Below are 18,605 nucleotides of genomic sequence, written 5' to 3'. Positions count from 1 at the left end.
TGCTTACGACCGAGGCACACAGGGCCAACACCCGGCATCATGGTGTGGGGAGCGATCTCCTACACTGGCCGTACACCACTGGTGATCGTCGAGGGGACACTGAATAGTGCACGGTACATCCAAACCGTCAGCGAACCCATCGTTCTACCATTCCTAGACCGGCAAGGGAACTTGCTGTTCCAACAGGACAATGCACGTCCGCATGTATCCCGTGCCACCCAACGTGCTCTAGAAGGTGTACGTCAACTACCCTGGCCAGCAAGATCTCCGGATCTGTCCCCCATTGAGCATGTTTGGGACTGGATGAAGCGTCGTCTCACGCGGTCTGCACGTCCAGCACGAACGCTGGTCCAACTGAGGCGCCAGGTGGAAATGGCATGGCAAGCCGTTCCACAGGACTACATCCAGCATCTCTACGATCGTCTCCATGGGAGAATAGCAGCCTGCATTGCTGCGAAAGGTGGATATACACTGTACCAGTGCCGACATTGTGCATGCTCTGTTGCCTGTGTCTATGTGCCTGTGGTTCAGTCAGTGTGATCATGTGATGTATCTGACCCCAGGAATGTGTCAATAAAGTTTCCCCTTCCTGGGACAATGAATTCACGGTGTTCTTATTTCAATTTCCAGGAGTGTACATTTCATTGTATCAGGACTACACACACGTACCTGCAAAGCAATAAAAAAATAAACTTACGCTCTCAGATTTGTAATTACACTGCTGGCCATTAAAATTGCTACACCAAGAAGAAATGCAGATGATAAACGGGTATTCATTGGACAAATATATTATACTAGAACTGACATGTGATTACATTTTGACTCAATTTGGGTGCATAGATCCTGAGAAATCAGTACCCAGAACAACCATCTCTGGCCGTAATAACGGTCTTGATACGCCTGGGCATTGAGTCAAACAGAGCTTTGATGGCGTGTACAGGTACAGCTGCCCATGCAGCTTCAACGCGATACCACATTTCATCAAGAGTAGTGACTGGCGTATTGTGACGAGCCAGTTGCTCGGCCACCATTGACCAGACGTTTTCAGTTGGTGAGAGATCTGGAGCATGTGCTGGCCAGGGCAGCAGTCGAACATTTTCTGTATCGAGAAAGGCCCGTACAGGACCTGCAACATGCGGTAGTGCATTATCCTGCTGAAATGTAGGGTTTCGCAGGGATCGAATGAAGGGTCGTAACACATCTGAAATGTAACGCCAACTGTTCAAAGTGCCGTCAGTGCAAACAAGAGGTGACCGAGACGTGTAACCAATGGCACCCTATACCACCACGCCGGGTGATACGCCAGTATGGCGATGAAGAATACACGCCTCCAATGTGCGTTCACCGCGATGTCGCCAAACACGGATGCGACCATCATGATGCTGTAAACATAACCTGGATTCATCCGAAAAAATGACGTTTTGCCATTCGTGCACCCATGTTCGTCGTTGAGTACACCATCGCATGCGCTCCTGTCTGTGATGCGGCGTCGAGGGTAACCGCAGCCATTGTCTCCGAGCTGCTGCAAACGCCGTCGTACTGTTCGTGCAGATGGTTGTTGTCTTGCAAACGTCCCCATCTGTTGACTCAGGGATCGAGACATGGCTGCACGATCCGTTACAGCCATGCCCGTCATCTCGACTGCTAGTGATACGAGGCCGTTGGGATCCAACACGGCGTTCCGTATTACCCTCCCGAACCCACCGATTCCATATTCTGCTAAGTCATTGGGTCTCGACCAACGCGAGCAGCAATGTCGCGATACGATAAACCGCAATTGTGATAGGCTACACTCCGACCTTTATCAAAGTCGTAAACGTGATGGTACTCATTTCTCCTCCTTACACGAGGCATCACAACAACGATTCACCAGGCAATGCCGTTCAACTGCTGTTTGTGTATGAGAAATCGGCTGGAAACTTTCCTCATGTCAGCAGGTTGTAGGTGTCACCACCGTCGCAACCTTGTGTGACTCTGAGAAGCTAATCATTTGCATATCGCAGCATCTTCTTGCTGTCGGTTAAATTTCGCGACCGTAGCACGTCATCTTCGTGGTGTAGCAATTTTAATGGCCAGTACTGTAATTAACTTGCGTTCTCTACTTTGTAATTATAACTTTAAGCCACCCCTTCATAGTATCTCTCTGTGAACTGTGACAGCGCGATGGCTGAGTCTCAGCCGGTGTGTGAAATGCCCGTGTTGACTGCTCCCAGTAACGTACATGTACGAGGCGCTTGAGACGGCGCTGCTCGTGTCGAAGGCGGCGCTGCTGTCGGAGAGGCGCAGCAACGCGCCTATGGTGGTGTTGCTGACGGACGGAGAGCCCAACGGCGGCATCAGCAACACCGACGAGATCGTGCGCCTCGTAACCGAGCGCAACCGCGAGACGGCGGCCGCCCTGTTCACGCTGGCCTTCGGCTCGGGCGCCGACTACGGCTTCCTGCGCCGCCTCGCGTTGCGCAACGGCGGTATCGGAAAGAAGATCTACGAGGCGGGGGACGCGCACCTGCAGCTGCGCAACTTCTACCGCCAGATCGCCTCACCGTTACTCGCCGGAGTTACATTCAAATACGACTACGACAAGGCAAGTTCGGCTTCAGTTTCGTGGACTTCTTTGTGTCGATGTGTGGCCCTTGTCAACTTTTGCACTAGTCATTCCAATTCCTACGAGGGATGTTCAGTTAGTAATCCGACACTTTTTTTCTGATAACAGGTCGGTTTCATTCAGGATTCCAATACAGAACACAGCATGTTATTCTCAATAGAGAGACGTCTACGGACGTTAAAGTAACCTCTGGCGTGCCTCAGGGGAGTGTTATGGGACCATTGCTTTTCACAATATATATAAATGACCTAGTAGATAGTGTCGGAAGTTCCATGCGGCTTTTCGCGGATGATGCTGTAGTATACAGAGAAGTTTCAGCATTAGAAAAATGCAGTGAAATGCAGGAAGATCCGCAGCGGATAGGCACTTGGTGCAGGGAGTGGCATCTCGCCCTTAACGTAGACAAATGTAATGTATTGCGAATACATAGAAAGAAGGATCCTTTATTGTATGATTGTATGATATCGGAACAAACACTGGTAGCGGTTACTTATGTAAAATATCTGGGAGAATGCGTACGGAACGATTTGAAGTGAAATGATGATATAAAATTAATTGTTGGTAAGGCGGGTGCCAGTTTCAGATTCATTGGGAGAGTCCTTAGAAAATGCAGTCCATCAACAAAGGTGATGGCTTACAAAACACTCGTTCGACCTATGCTTGAGTATTGCTCATCAGTGTGGGATCCTTACCAGGTCGGGTTGACAGAGGGGAGAGAGAAGATCCAAAGAAGAGCGGTGCGTTTCGTCACAGGGTTATTTGGAAAGCGTGATAGCGTTACGGAGATGTTTAGCAAACTCAAGTGGCAGACTCTGCAAGAGAGCCGCTCTACATCGCGGTGTAGCTTCCAGTTCAGGTTTCGAGACGGTGCGTTTCTGGATGAGGTATCGAATATATTGCTTCCCCCTGCTTATAACTCCCGAGGAGATCACGAATGTAAAATTAGAGAGATTCGAGCGCGCACAGAGGCTTTCCGAAAGTCGTTCTTCCCGCGAACCATACGTGACTGGAACGGGAAAGGGAGATAATGGCAGTGGCACGCAAAGTGCCCTCCGCCACACACCGTTGGGTCGCTTGCGGAGTATAAATGTAGATGTAGATGTAGACACCATATAACTGCCCACTCTTCTGGCTCCAAAACCCCGTGTTTCAATATAATCGTCGTTGAGTGCGACAGCCTTACAACACTTTACTGGGAGGTTTTGTATGTGCCCATGGTAACACTCTACTGGTCATCGTTGGAGCCAATGTCTTGCTGTATCAATAACCTGTCCATGATCCACATACTGCTTGCCGCAGAGTGCATCCTTCATTGGACCAAACTGATGGAAGTCGGAAGGACGGAGATCTGGACTCTCTTGTGGGTGAGGAAGAACATTCCAATGAAATTTTGTGAGCTCCTCTTGGATGCGCAGACTTGGGTGAGGCCTTGCTTTGTCAGGGAGAAGGAAAAGTTCGTTTGCATTTCTGTGGCAACAAAAACGGTAACGCCTTTTTTAACAGAATGACACCTTCAGAAGACCGTTGCCATGACCTTATCTGTTGAGGGCGCGACTTTGGACGTTTTCTTCTGGGGAGAGGTGATGTGGCGCCACTTCACAGATTGCCATTTCGCTTGTGATTCGAAGTGATGAACCCATGTTTCATAGCCTGTGACGATCTTCGACAAAAATTGTCACTTTCAGCCTTTCACAAGGTGCGACATGGTCGCGCATAAAACAATGACTTATCTGTTGAGGGTGCGACTTTGGACGTTTTCTTCTGGGGAGAGGTGATGTGGCGCCACTTCACAGATTGCCATTTCGCTTGTGATTCGAAGTGATGAACCCATGTTTCATAGCCTGTGACGATCTTCGACAAAAATTGTCACTTTCAGCCTTTCACAAGGTGCGACATGGTCGCGCATAAAACAATGACTTATCTGTTGAGGGTGCGACTTTGGACGTTTTCTTCTGGGGAGAGGTGATGTGGCGCCACTTCACAGATTGCCATTTCGCTTGTGATTCGAAGTGATGAACCCATGTTTCATAGCCTGTGACGATCTTCGACAAAAATTGTCACTTTCAGCCTTTCACAAGGTGCGACATGGTCGCGCATAAAACAATGACTTATCTGTTGAGGGTGCGACTTTGGACGTTTTCTTCTGGGGAGAGGTGATGTGGCGCCACTTCACAGATTGCCATTTCGCTTGTGATTCGAAGTGATGAACCCATGTTTCATAGCCTGTGACGATCTTCGACAAAAATTGTCACTTTCAGCCTTTCACAAGGTGCGACATGGTCGCGCATAAAACAATGACTTATCTGTTGAGGGTGCGACTTTGGACGTTTTCTTCTGGGGAGAGGTGATGTGGCGCCACTTCACAGATTGCCATTTCGCTTGTGATTCGAAGTGATGAACCCATGTTTCATAGCCTGTGACGATCTTCGACAAAAATTGTCACTTTCAGCCTTTCACAAGGTGCGACATGGTCGCGCATAAAACAATGACTTATCTGTTGAGGGTGCGACTTTGGACGTTTTCTTCTGGGGAGAGGTGATGTGGCGCCACTTCACAGATTGCCATTTCGCTTGTGATTCGAAGTGATGAACCCATGTTTCATAGCCTGTGACGATCTTCGACAAAAATTGTCACTTTCAGCCTTTCACAAGGTGCGACATGGTCGCGCATAAAACAATGACTTATCTGTTGAGGGTGCGACTTTGGACGTTTTCTTCTGGGGAGAGGTGATGTGGCGCCACTTCACAGATTGCCATTTCGCTTGTGATTCGAAGTGATGAACCCATGTTTCATAGCCTGTGACGATCTTCGACAAAAATTGTCACTTTCAGCCTTTCACAAGGTGCGACATGGTCGCGCATAAAACAATGACTTATCTGTTGAGGGTGCGACTTTGGACGTTTTCTTCTGGGGAGAGGTGATGTGGCGCCACTTCACAGATTGCCATTTCGCTTGTGATTCGAAGTGATGAACCCATGTTTCATAGCCTGTGACGATCTTCGACAAAAATTGTCACTTTCAGCCTTTCACAAGGTGCGACATGGTCGCGCATAAAACAATGACTTATCTGTTGAGGGTGCGACTTTGGACGTTTTCTTCTGGGGAGAGGTGATGTGGCGCCACTTCACAGATTGCCATTTCGCTTGTGATTCGAAGTGATGAACCCATGTTTCATAGCCTGTGACGATCTTCGACAAAAATTGTCACTTTCAGCCTTTCACAAGGTGCGACATGGTCGCGCATAAAACAATGACTTATCTGTTGAGGGTGCGACTTTGGACGTTTTCTTCTGGGGAGAGGTGATGTGGCGCCACTTCACAGATTGCCATTTCGCTTGTGATTCGAAGTGATGAACCCATGTTTCATAGCCTGTGACGATCTTCGACAAAAATTGTCACTTTCAGCCTTTCACAAGGTGCGACATGGTCGCGCATAAAACAATGACTTATCTGTTGAGGGTGCGACTTTGGACGTTTTCTTCTGGGGAGAGGTGATGTGGCGCCACTTCACAGATTGCCATTTCGCTTGTGATTCGAAGTGATGAACCCATGTTTCATAGCCTGTGACGATCTTCGACAAAAATTGTCACTTTCAGCCTTTCACAAGGTGCGACATGGTCGCGCATAAAACAATGACTTATCTGTTGAGGGTGCGACTTTGGACGTTTTCTTCTGGGGAGAGGTGATGTGGCGCCACTTCACAGATTGCCATTTCGCTTGTGATTCGAAGTGATGAACCCATGTTTCATAGCCTGTGACGATCTTCGACAAAAATTGTCACTTTCAGCCTTTCACAAGGTGCGACATGGTCGCGCATAAAACAATGACTTATCTGTTGAGGGTGCGACTTTGGACGTTTTCTTCTGGGGAGAGGTGATGTGGCGCCACTTCACAGATTGCCATTTCGCTTGTGATTCGAAGTGATGAACCCATGTTTCATAGCCTGTGACGATCTTCGACAAAAATTGTCACTTTCAGCCTTTCACAAGGTGCGACATGGTCGCGCATAAAACAATGACTTATCTGTTGAGGGTGCGACTTTGGACGTTTTCTTCTGGGGAGAGGTGATGTGGCGCCACTTCACAGATTGCCATTTCGCTTGTGATTCGAAGTGATGAACCCATGTTTCATAGCCTGTGACGATCTTCGACAAAAATTGTCACTTTCAGCCTTTCACAAGGTGCGACATGGTCGCGCATAAAACAATGACTTATCTGTTGAGGGTGCGACTTTGGACGTTTTCTTCTGGGGAGAGGTGATGTGGCGCCACTTCACAGATTGCCATTTCGCTTGTGATTCGAAGTGATGAACCCATGTTTCATAGCCTGTGACGATCTTCGACAAAAATTGTCACTTTCAGCCTTTCACAAGGTGCGACATGGTCGCGCATAAAACAATGACTTATCTGTTGAGGGTGCGACTTTGGACGTTTTCTTCTGGGGAGAGGTGATGTGGCGCCACTTCACAGATTGCCATTTCGCTTGTGATTCGAAGTGATGAACCCATGTTTCATAGCCTGTGACGATCTTCGACAAAAATTGTCACTTTCAGCCTTTCACAAGGTGCGACATGGTCGCGCATAAAACAATGACTTATCTGTTGAGGGTGCGACTTTGGACGTTTTCTTCTGGGGAGAGGTGATGTGGCGCCACTTCACAGATTGCCATTTCGCTTGTGATTCGAAGTGATGAACCCATGTTTCATAGCCTGTGACGATCTTCGACAAAAATTGTCACTTTCAGCCTTTCACAAGGTGCGACATGGTCGCGCATAAAACAATGACTTATCTGTTGAGGGTGCGACTTTGGACGTTTTCTTCTGGGGAGAGGTGATGTGGCGCCACTTCACAGATTGCCATTTCGCTTGTGATTCGAAGTGATGAACCCATGTTTCATAGCCTGTGACGATCTTCGACAAAAATTGTCACTTTCAGCCTTTCACAAGGTGCGATATTGTCGCGCATAAAACAATGACTTATCTGTTGAGGGTGCGACTTTGGACGTTTTCTTCTGGGGAGAGGTGATGTGGCGCCACTTCACAGATTGCCATTTCGCTTGTGATTCGAAGTGATGAACCCATGTTTCATAGCCTGTGACGATCTTCGACAAAAATTGTCACTTTCAGCCTTTCACAAGGTGCGACATGGTCGCGCATAAAACAATGACTTATCTGTTGAGGGTGCGACTTTGGACGTTTTCTTCTGGGGAGAGGTGATGTGGCGCCACTTCACAGATTGCCATTTCGCTTGTGATTCGAAGTGATGAACCCATGTTTCATAGCCTGTGACGATCTTCGACAAAAATTGTCACTTTCAGCCTTTCACAAGGTGCGACATGGTCGCGCATAAAACAATGACTTATCTGTTGAGGGTGCGACTTTGGACGTTTTCTTCTGGGGAGAGGTGATGTGGCGCCACTTCACAGATTGCCATTTCGCTTGTGATTCGAAGTGATGAACCCATGTTTCATAGCCTGTGACGATCTTCGACAAAAATTGTCACTTTCAGCCTTTCACAAGGTGCGACATGGTCGCGCATAAAACAATGACTTATCTGTTGAGGGTGCGAGTTTGGACGTTTTCTTCTGGGGAGAGGTGATGTGGCGCCACTTCACAGATTGCCATTTCGCTTGTGATTCGAAGTGATGAACCCATGTTTCATAGCCTGTGACGATCTTCGACAAAAATTGTCACTTTCAGCCTTTCACAAGGTGCGACATGGTCGCGCATAAAACAATGACTTATCTGTTGAGGGTGCGACTTTGGACGTTTTCTTCTGGGGAGAGGTGATGTGGCGCCACTTCACAGATTGCCATTTCGCTTGTGATTCGAAGTGATGAACCCATGTTTCATAGCCTGTGACGATCTTCGACAAAAATTGTCACTTTCAGCCTTTCACAAGGTGCGACATGGTCGCGCATAAAACAATGACTTATCTGTTGAGGGTGCGACTTTGGACGTTTTCTTCTGGGGAGAGGTGATGTGGCGCCACTTCACAGATTGCCATTTCGCTTGTGATTCGAAGTGATGAACCCATGTTTCATAGCCTGTGACGATCTTCGACAAAAATTGTCACTTTCAGCCTTTCACAAGGTGCGACATGGTCGCGCATAAAACAATGACTTATCTGTTGAGGGTGCGACTTTGGACGTTTTCTTCTGGGGAGAGGTGATGTGGCGCCACTTCACAGATTGCCATTTCGCTTGTGATTCGAAGTGATGAACCCATGTTTCATAGCCTGTGACGATCTTCGACAAAAATTGTCACTTTCAGCCTTTCACAAGGTGCGATATGGTCGCGCATAAAACAATGACTTATCTGTTGAGGGTGCGACTTTGGACGTTTTCTTCTGGGGAGAGGTGATGTGGCGCCACTTCACAGATTGCCATTTCGCTTGTGATTCGAAGTGATGAACCCATGTTTCATAGCCTGTGACGATCTTCGACAAAAATTGTCACTTTCAGCCTTTCACAAGGTGCGACATGGTCGCGCATAAAACAATGACTTATCTGTTGAGGGTGCGACTTTGGACGTTTTCTTCTGGGGAGAGGTGATGTGGCGCCACTTCACAGATTGCCATTTCGCTTGTGATTCGAAGTGATGAACCCATGTTTCATAGCCTGTGACGATCTTCGACAAAAATTGTCACTTTCAGCCTTTCACAAGGTGGGATATGGTCGCGCATAAAACAATGACTTATCTGTTGAGGGTGCGACTTTGGACGTTTTCTTCTGGGGAGAGGTGATGTGGCGCCACTTCACAGATTGCCATTTCGCTTGTGATTCGAAGTGATGAACCCATGTTTCATAGCCTGTGACGATCTTCGACAAAGATTGTCACTTTCAGCCTTTCACAAGGTGCGACATGGTCGCGCATAAAACAATGACTTATCTGTTGAGGGTGCGACTTTGGACGTTTTCTTCTGGGGAGAGGTGATGTGGCGCCACTTCACAGATTGCCATTTCGCTTGTGATTCGAAGTGATGAAGCCATGTTTCATAGCCTGTGACGATCTTCGACAAAAATTGTCACTTTCAGCCTTTCACAAGGTGCGACATGGTCGCGCATAAAACAATGACCCGTATATGCAATAAGTTGCCTTTACGTCTATGGTCACAAACTTTTTGTTAACAGATTACCGGTTTCGGTCTACAATGACCATCATCAGATCTGTAGCAAAAATGGTAAAGAACATAAATACACTCGCAGTTTGTCTACATCTTAAAAGCAATACATAGACCATAATAAAAAGTACTACTGACAATATATGCATGTGTGAAGAGGCCTACCTGTTTCATAAAAACAAAGTCATAATGTACTGCAGGCATAGTGGCATCGTTAAATGTTAAATGCAGAATCAGCGCAAGCATCGTCAAATATTTACAAATAACAACATATGCACGCGTCATGTTGTCAGTAGTACTATTGTTCAGAACAAGGTGCCGTACAGTAGCCACAAGATGTTTGTGTTGCAAGTTCACCAGATGTCCTTAATGTCGGAATACACTAGTTTTCAATAATTAATTGAATAGCTAAAATAAAAGGGGATACAATAGTTGAAGTCTGTAATGAGCTTATAACGTATAAAAGGCATTACAGTGATAAAAAGCAATAGAAAGAACACTACAAAAGTAAGATTTTTAAAAAGAGGAAGAGTTAACAAAGAGTAGTTGACATATGCTCTTGTGCCAATATTCTAGATAATGACATAAATATTAAACACCTTTGATACTGCAAGGGATATTATTAAACAACCATAAAACAAATCGCTGAAGAACCCACAAATGATAGAAACTATAGTGCTGCACATAATCAGCGCCCTCTGTTAGCGCTAAAGCCAAAATTCCGCACGGCGGGAAGTGGTTGGAGAAACGTGACCGCCAGATCTGCTGATGGTCATTATAGACCGAAACCGGTAATCTGTTAACAAAAAGTTTGTGACCATAGACGTAAAGTAAAGGAAACTTACTTTCGGCCTTGGAACACACAAGCAATGCAAAGATGGTTCTTCATTGCACACATTTGAGTACCCCTACTGGTGTACGAGTGTGTGAGCAGTACCAACTGAAACGTCCAGTTGTGCAGCAAGGTTGTTGACTGTGATCCGTGGATCACCTCGAATGAGAGTGTCCGCTCGTTCCAACACTGCAGGAGTCACAGCTGTGTGCGGCTGGGCGGCACGCGGGAGGTCAGACTAGTCTGCCTCACCCAACGACTCACTGTGATTTTGTTCACTGACAGATGTGCGTAGACATTCTGCAAAATGCTATGAATATCTTCAATGTTCTGATTTTCCGCCAAAACGAACTCAATGAGAGCTGCGTTTTTGGAACACACCTCCGTTACAGAAACCATTTTGAAAGCTAAGTATAGCGCCGCCACACATCCGAAAGTCTTGAAACTATAGGGGCTGAACCAGGAGTATTCCACGATGTCCCACAACAAATTTCACATTTTTTTTTTCAAATAGTCCGAGAAAAAACATGTTGCGCTTCAAACTGAACGTCCTACATAAATGGAATGTGCTGTATCCACTGCGTGTGAAACTGCTCTGTGCAAGAATGCTATGAGGGAGGTGTACCTCGAACATACTTCATGGGAACAGTGATTTACCTGCACACAATGAAATCGATCGGTAGCTTTGTGTCTTAGTTTAGTTTACAAAAAAAAAAAAAAAAAAAGAGTTCCCATCAGCAGAATCTAAAATCTGCATCTCCTTAGGATATCCAATGCTTTACAAAATAATGAAGCTCCCAGAAGACATGGTCGGATATCAGTATAACTTCAACACATACACGCCGTCGGCGGGTATGTAAATGATGAAAGCTACAATTATCTGTGCCAGTTAAAATGACCACCAGAGTGGGTTAGTGTTCTTCATGTTTAGTGATGCTAGTACCCCTCGTAGAGTAGATAACGGGCATGAACAAAGTCAAACATTGACTGATCACTTCTCGTGAGAGCCAGTGTTATCAGCACCTGGCAGAGTTTAGAGGAGGTCATATTGTGGGTCTCTATTTGATCGGCTGGTTGTATCGTACACGAATTGACCACAAGGAACTATCGGCGTATTGTGCAGCAAACACCTGGCACCTCCTTAGCTTTTGTAACTGCCATCCGAGAACAAGTAATGAGTCCATGCAACATTCTGTGTCATCCCACACCACTGGTAGCCTTCTAGCAGCAGCTGAACTAGAGAATCACTGTCCCAGTCATAGGCTGCTGTTAATACCATGACACAAACGGCTACAAGTAGATTGGCGTTGTAACATCGCATAGTGTTCAGCGATGAATCGCTGTTCTGTACTACCACAGATGACCATAGTCGCGTATTATGATGGCGATCTCGGGAGAGAATCCATTTTTAGAATGTTTTGGAGGGCCACAGTGGTATTATTTCCGGCGTCATCGTATTTGCTGCCATCGGTGTGACCAGTCGTGATGGGTAGTGATTGAAGGAACTCCAACGGCACAACAGTACATTACGGAAATCCTCCGTACCCATATCTTACCACTCATGACAACGGTCGGCAACACGTCACGTGTCTCTATGAACTGTGTTGTGCAGCACGGTGTTGAGACACTCTCCTGGCCGGCAAAGTCACTAGGTGTCTCTCAAATAGAACATGCATGAGACCAGCTCAGCACCAATTCTGCCTCGAAGACAGTATCCAGGATATCCTAGTACAGTTACAATGACTTTATGACACCTTTCCCAATCGAATTATGCGTGTATCAAGGCCAGAGGGGGTGCAACGCCTTACTGCTAGAAGGGTTGATATTATTAATTTCATTCTTATTTGTAATCACGAAAATAACGTCACATAACCTCTCGAACTGTGAGGTTCGATTTCGTTTCCTCCCTAGCCTCTCTTCTCAGTGAACCACTTAGTTTTGGTCAGGTAGTCTACTTACCTTGAGGTCGTTGTTTTTACTGCACTGCAGGTCTAGAGATCCACTATTTGGTTGAGTTGATTTATCTTTACAAATAGCAAACAGGAACTTCGAGTAACATTTGTTTCCTATTTCTCAGTAGAAAAACAGACATATTGCCTCTGGATTAGTCAGAGTTGCCAACAAATTATTTAATAAAAATCATTAGGTTACAGCCAATATTATCTCTTCAGTTGGGCCCGCACCATAGAACACATGAACACATCCTAATATGACAGTTTGCAACGAGTAATTCCAGGTAAGTTACAAATGGGTTCACTAGTAGTCTTTCTACTTAACTACAAGCTTGTTTCGGCTATAGCGACATTCGCAAACCTGTAGAAGTTATTTGGTGAGTCTATTATGTTTATAAAAGTTGTACATAAAGGTCAGTCTGCATACATATTTGCATCTAGTTGGGATAGATGCCCATATTGCATCAGGGAGTAAACTGGCGACTGTCCATTTGTTACTAGATCGCTATATTCATGAAGTTTTGTTTATGCAGAATTTTGCGAAATATTTTTGATTGCTGCACTTACAGTTTATTGTCGCTGATGCTTTATGTTTACAGTGCCATCTTTGCTAGCTAATGATGTTAGTTGCGTTTCATTGCTAGTATGATTTTGTTATAATTTCTATGTATGGCTATCTTTGACATTCTGTTTACTGTGATTTTCATCTTTTCACGTTTTCCAAAATGCCAATAAAATTTTCTAGGTAATTTTTTGTTTGAGATTGATTTCTTCATTAAGGATAATGTTTGGATATTTTTTTATGTGTGTATATATTTCTAGTGCTTGCAAGATGTCCATGGTATGTTCCTCTGATATTCTGTGTAAACTTTGTAATGTATTTTCGATATGATCTGTTTTGTGGTTTTGGTTTTTGAGATGCTGGTAAAAGCTTCCTTGATTGCTGTCGCAATTTATTGTGTACTCCTTGAATCTAATGTTAAAATTTCTTCCTGTTGGACCGATACAGAATTTTGCGTAGTCGTTGTACAATGTTTTGTATACGTCTAGGTTGTCAAAATTCGGGATTTTGGTTTTTCCGGATCGAAGTTTCGTTTTTAGATTATCGTTTCTTTTGAAAGCTAGTTGTATGGTTGGTTTCTTGAAGATTTGGTTTATTTTATTCGATGTTTGACCCAAGTATATCATCGGTACGTAATTTGTAGTTGTTTACTTTTATTTTCGCTTCTTAATTTTATGTCTTTGTGAATGGTTTGAGCTTACCATGTGTGGTTTCCGGTCCTCCTCCCCTGACTAGCAGCTCGTTAACCTTACCCGTCACCTCTCCCTCCAATTTAACTGCCATCTTTCCGCTATTTTTCTTTCCCTTGACCTCCAGAATACCTATGACCATGTATGATATACCAGGCTCCTTTTCAAGCTCCAGACCTACGCCCTTTCTACCAATGCCATCCTTCCTATGTCACAATCCATAATACCAATTCCCTTATCTTCTACTCTACAGCAGGTGGACCCCAGGCTCCGTCCTTTCTCCTCTATCTTCTGTACACCAATGATATGCCCAAACACCCTCCACCCCTCCATCCCCTTTCATATGCTGATGACACCACCTTCCTTGCCCTCTATCCTACCTAACCACCTCCAAACTCACCTAGACCAGGTTACTGCTTGGTGCAGCCAGTGGCTCTTTGAATCAATCCTTCAAAAACCCAGGCAGTCATTATATGATGTACCACTCCCCCCTTCCAGCTCCATAATTTCTACATCACCATTTATGACCATCCTGTCCAACTTGCTCCCACCTTGAAATACCTGGACAGTCACTTCAACTGGATTTCCCATTTCCTTATCATGCAACACGAAGCCCACAATAGACTCTGCCTCTAGAAACTCCTGTCCCGCCAGATGTGGGGATTGGATCCTTCCACCATCCTTCATACCTGCAAATCATTGATCTGTCCCATCCTTTGTTACACCAGTGTTGTCTGGATCTTCACCCCTTCTAAACTCTATAAAGACCTCCACAACCTTGAATCGTATGCGCTCTGCCTCACTTTCCGTATCCATCTCCCATCCACCATGAGGAACCTCTATGACCTCATTGCTTTCCCACATCTCCTCCTTTTCCTTCAACACATCCCTATCAAATACATCAACCACTGCCTCCTCCCCACCCCCCTGGTGTCTCCTTTCCTCTACACTTCCTGACTGCTGCTGAGCCTTTACCCTTGTATCCCACCCTCTTCCCATCTCCACACCCTTCACCTCCTTCCCCAAAGAAACTACAAGTGTCTCCCCATGCTGGATGATGCCCTTCCAGAGTCTTCCCATCTTGTATGATGGGCTTTGCATCGATATTTATCCTTTCTTTAAACTCTGACCGTCCTGTTCCTCTCCCAGCCTCCTCCTCCTAGTGCTCCCTCTCGTTCACCTCCCACTCTGCTGGTTCCTATCTCCTACCTTCTGTCATTCTCACTTCTCCTTTCCCACTCCTTACCCTCCTTCGTGGTTGGCTCCCTCCACACCCTCCATCTCCTGCCCCTTGATGTGCTACCAGCTCCCCTCCATTTCATCCATTCCTGCCCACCTCCTCTGCCGACCACCCTTCTCTCTGTCCTCTCTCGCTCCTCTCTCACCTCCCCTTCCTTATCAGGTTCTCCCAATTTTAAATCAGTCACTCTCTGTCATGTTTTGGTGCTCGCCGTGTATGTTACGTAAGTGCAGTGTGTTTTCAGTGTCATACTGTGAACGCGATTTTTAATTGTGCTATTCCTGCCGCCAATGTTTATGTGATATGTCTTTGTCGAGACCGGCTGCTGTGGCCGAGTGGTTCTAGGCGCTTCAGTCTGGAACCATGCTGCTGCTACGGTCGCAAGTTAGAATCCTGCCTCGGACATGGATGTGTGTGATGTCCTTAGGTTAGTTAGATTTAAGTAGTTCTAAGTCTATGGGACTGATGACCTCAGATGTTAAGTCCCACAGTGCTTAGAGCCATTTGAACCATCTTTGTCTAGTTTCATTTTACAATGAAGAGCGAAAGAAACTGATACACGTACCTAATATCGTGTGCCGCAACAGAATGTATCGTGGACATGACTAATGTCTGAAGAAGTGCTAGAGGGATTGAGATCATAAGTCCTGCAGGGCTGTCTATAAATCTGTAATAGTACAAGGACACAGAGATCTCTTCTGAACAGCACGTTGCAAAGCATCCCAGATACGCTCAATAACGTTCATGTCTGTGGGGTTTGGTAACCAGCAGAAGTGTTTAAACTCAGAAGAGTGTTTCTGGAGCCACTCTGCAGCAATTCTGGATGTGTGGGGTGTCGTATTGTCCTGCTGGAATTGCCCAAGCCAGTCGGAATGCACATTGGACATGAATGGATACAGGTGATTAGACAGGATGCTTACATACCTGTCACCTGTCAGAGCCGTATCTAGACGTATCAGAGGTACCATATCGCTCCAGCTGCATACGCTCCACACCATTGCAGAGCTTCCACCAGCTTGGTCCCTTGCCGACATGCAGGGTCCATGAATTCATGAGGTTTCCTGCACACCCATACACGTCCATCCACTCGATATAATTCGAAACGAGACTCGTATAACTAGGCAACATGTTTCCAGTCGTGACAGACCCAGGCGAGGCGTACAGCTTTGTGTTGTGTTGTCATATTGGATACACGAGTGGGCCTTCAGATCCAAAAACCTATATCGATGATGTTTCGTCGAATGTTTCGCAGAGTGACACTTGTTAATGGCCAGCATTGAAATCTGCAGCCATTTGCGGAAGGGTTTCACTTCTGTCATTTTGAAAGATTCTCTTCAGTAGTCGTTGGTCCCGTGCTTACAGGATCTTTTTCCGGCCTCAGCGATGTCGGAGATTTGATGTTTTAGCGGATTCCTGATATTCGCGGTTCACTCGTGAAATGGTCCTACGAGAAAGTGCCCACATCGTCGCCACCTCGAATATGCTGTGTCCCATCGCTCGTACGCCGACTTTAAGACCACGTTCAAACTCACTTATATCTTGAGAACCTGCCCTTGTAGCAGTAGTAACTCGTGTAACAACTGCGCCAGACACTTATTGTCTTATGTAGGCTTTTCAGACCACAGAGCCATACTCTGCCTGTTTACATATCTCTGAATTTGAAAACACATGCATATACCTGTTTCTTTAGTGCTTCAGTGTCAATTGTATGTGGATTTTATGTAAACGTATCTCGTCTAATACCCCTTTTTTATATAGTTTAACTCCAGTTTGGTGCCCTTCTCATGTGTAAACTTCAACTTTTGTCCACATATTTGTGGTATGTACTGTTCTCCTGTGAATTTTATATAGTCTCTTGTCTGAAGTGCGGTGAATGTTCCGCTGACCGCCAACCCCTGCCCACCTGGGACAGGAATATGAAATAACAATAGAGGGAAACAAAGATTCGTGTTGCATCGTTCACGAAGAGTTTTCGATTGTATCGAAGTATTCTTACCGAAATGTTCGTTGTTAGTCAGTCATAGTGTTTCGTGTGCTCGCAGATGTATTCGCGGAAGTACCTGCGCAACTGCGTTTTTCACGGGCGCGTCGGCGGAAATGTGAAGGTGACTGCAGGCTGCTATCCGTTGCCCATCTGATGACGACATGGATAACGTCACGTACATCGCGTCGGACACTACACTGGGTGACACTGTACCACTATAGCGTGACACTGCGAAGCAAGCCCTGAAGGCTAGGTCTATACCAGGCACAAAGGTCAAACACCAGGAGGAGAATAACGAAGACCACCGACGTCATCGCCCTTTTTGAGCCACTAGAGGCAAAATACGAGGGCTATCCACAAAGTACATTACGTTTTGGAATTAAAAATAAGTAAAGTATTGGAAATTTTTTTTATTATATACAGATGAAAGCCACACTTAAATGCTACTTTTCTACATAGTTGCCATTTAAATTAAGGCACTTATCGTAGCGATGGACGAGGTTGGAAATTCCTTCGTCGTAAAATTCGGCCGCCTGCTGAATGAGATTTTCACTCTGCAGCAGAGTGTGGGCTGATATGAAACTTCCTGGCAGATTAAAACTGTGTGCCCGACCGAGACGAACTCGGGACCTTTGCCTTTCGCGGACAAGTGCTCTACCATCTGTGCTACCGAAGCACGACTCACGCCCGTTACAAAATCTTTGGCCGCATCCTCGCTCGCAGGCTGAAAACCACAATGACCAGCGTCACTGGCCCTTATCAAACAAGTGTGGGCAAAGACAGAATAATTCTCCAGACCCTCTGTGACTACAGGGACCTAATCTCAACGGCCGACGTCTGAAAAATAAAATGTGCACTCATCTCACTCGACTTTGATAAAGCCTTCGACAGAGTTAATCATAGTTTTCTCCTTCGCACCATGGGCGCAATGGGCTTCCCACCTCGATTCATTGCTGTAGTAAGAAATACATTAACAAACAACTCAGCCAGATTTGTCATCAATGGACACATTAGCCGCCCGATTGACGTCACCAGCTCCATTAGGCAAGGGTGTCCAATGTCAAAGGCACTCTTCGCCATCGCCATCGAGCCCCTGCTTGCCTCCCTTATGAAACATCTACAAGGACTACAAATACATGGAGAAAAGATCGTGTGCAAGGCATACGCTGATGATGTTGGCTTCCTAGTCGTGCATGGCGCTGAAGTACAGAGCGCACTACGAATAGTAACAAAATACATTCCTGGAAATGGAAAAAAGAACACATTGACACCGGTGTGTCAGACCCACCATACTTGCTCCGGACACTGCGAGAGGGCTGTACAAGCAATGATCACACGCACGGCACAGCGGACACACCAGGAACCGCGGTGTTGGCCGTCGAATGGCGCTAGCTGCGCAGCATTTGTGCACCGCCGCCGTCAGTGTCAGCCAGTTTGCCGTGGCATACGGAGCTCCATCGCAGTCTTTAACACTGGTAGCATGCCGCGACAGCGTGGACGTGAACCGTATGTGCAGTTGACGGACTTTGAGCGAGGGCGTATAGTGGGCATGCGGAGGCCGGGTGGACGTACCGCCGAATTGCTCAACACGTGGGGCGTGAGGTCTCCACGGTACATCGATG

General features: G+C 46.1%; 1 protein-coding gene across 1 annotated transcript in view; it reads left to right on the top strand.

Moving 5' to 3' along the window:
* LOC126466722 (inter-alpha-trypsin inhibitor heavy chain H4-like) overlaps positions 1 to 18,605 on the top strand; it is a 210,487-nt gene that overhangs the window by 150,239 nt on the left and 41,643 nt on the right. Inside the window, exon 9 of the mRNA XM_050096404.1 lies at positions 2,214 to 2,584. Within this exon, the coding sequence (XP_049952361.1) occupies positions 2,214 to 2,584 (371 nt within the window). The remainder of the gene's footprint in view (positions 1 to 2,213; positions 2,585 to 18,605) is intronic.

Source organism: Schistocerca serialis, chromosome 1 (genome assembly GCF_023864345.2).
Source record: "Schistocerca serialis cubense isolate TAMUIC-IGC-003099 chromosome 1, iqSchSeri2.2, whole genome shotgun sequence".
Taxonomy (NCBI): domain Eukaryota; kingdom Metazoa; phylum Arthropoda; class Insecta; order Orthoptera; family Acrididae; genus Schistocerca; species Schistocerca serialis.
Note: the sequence above shows the minus strand (reverse complement) of the source record. Positions and strands in the feature narration are given on the sequence as shown.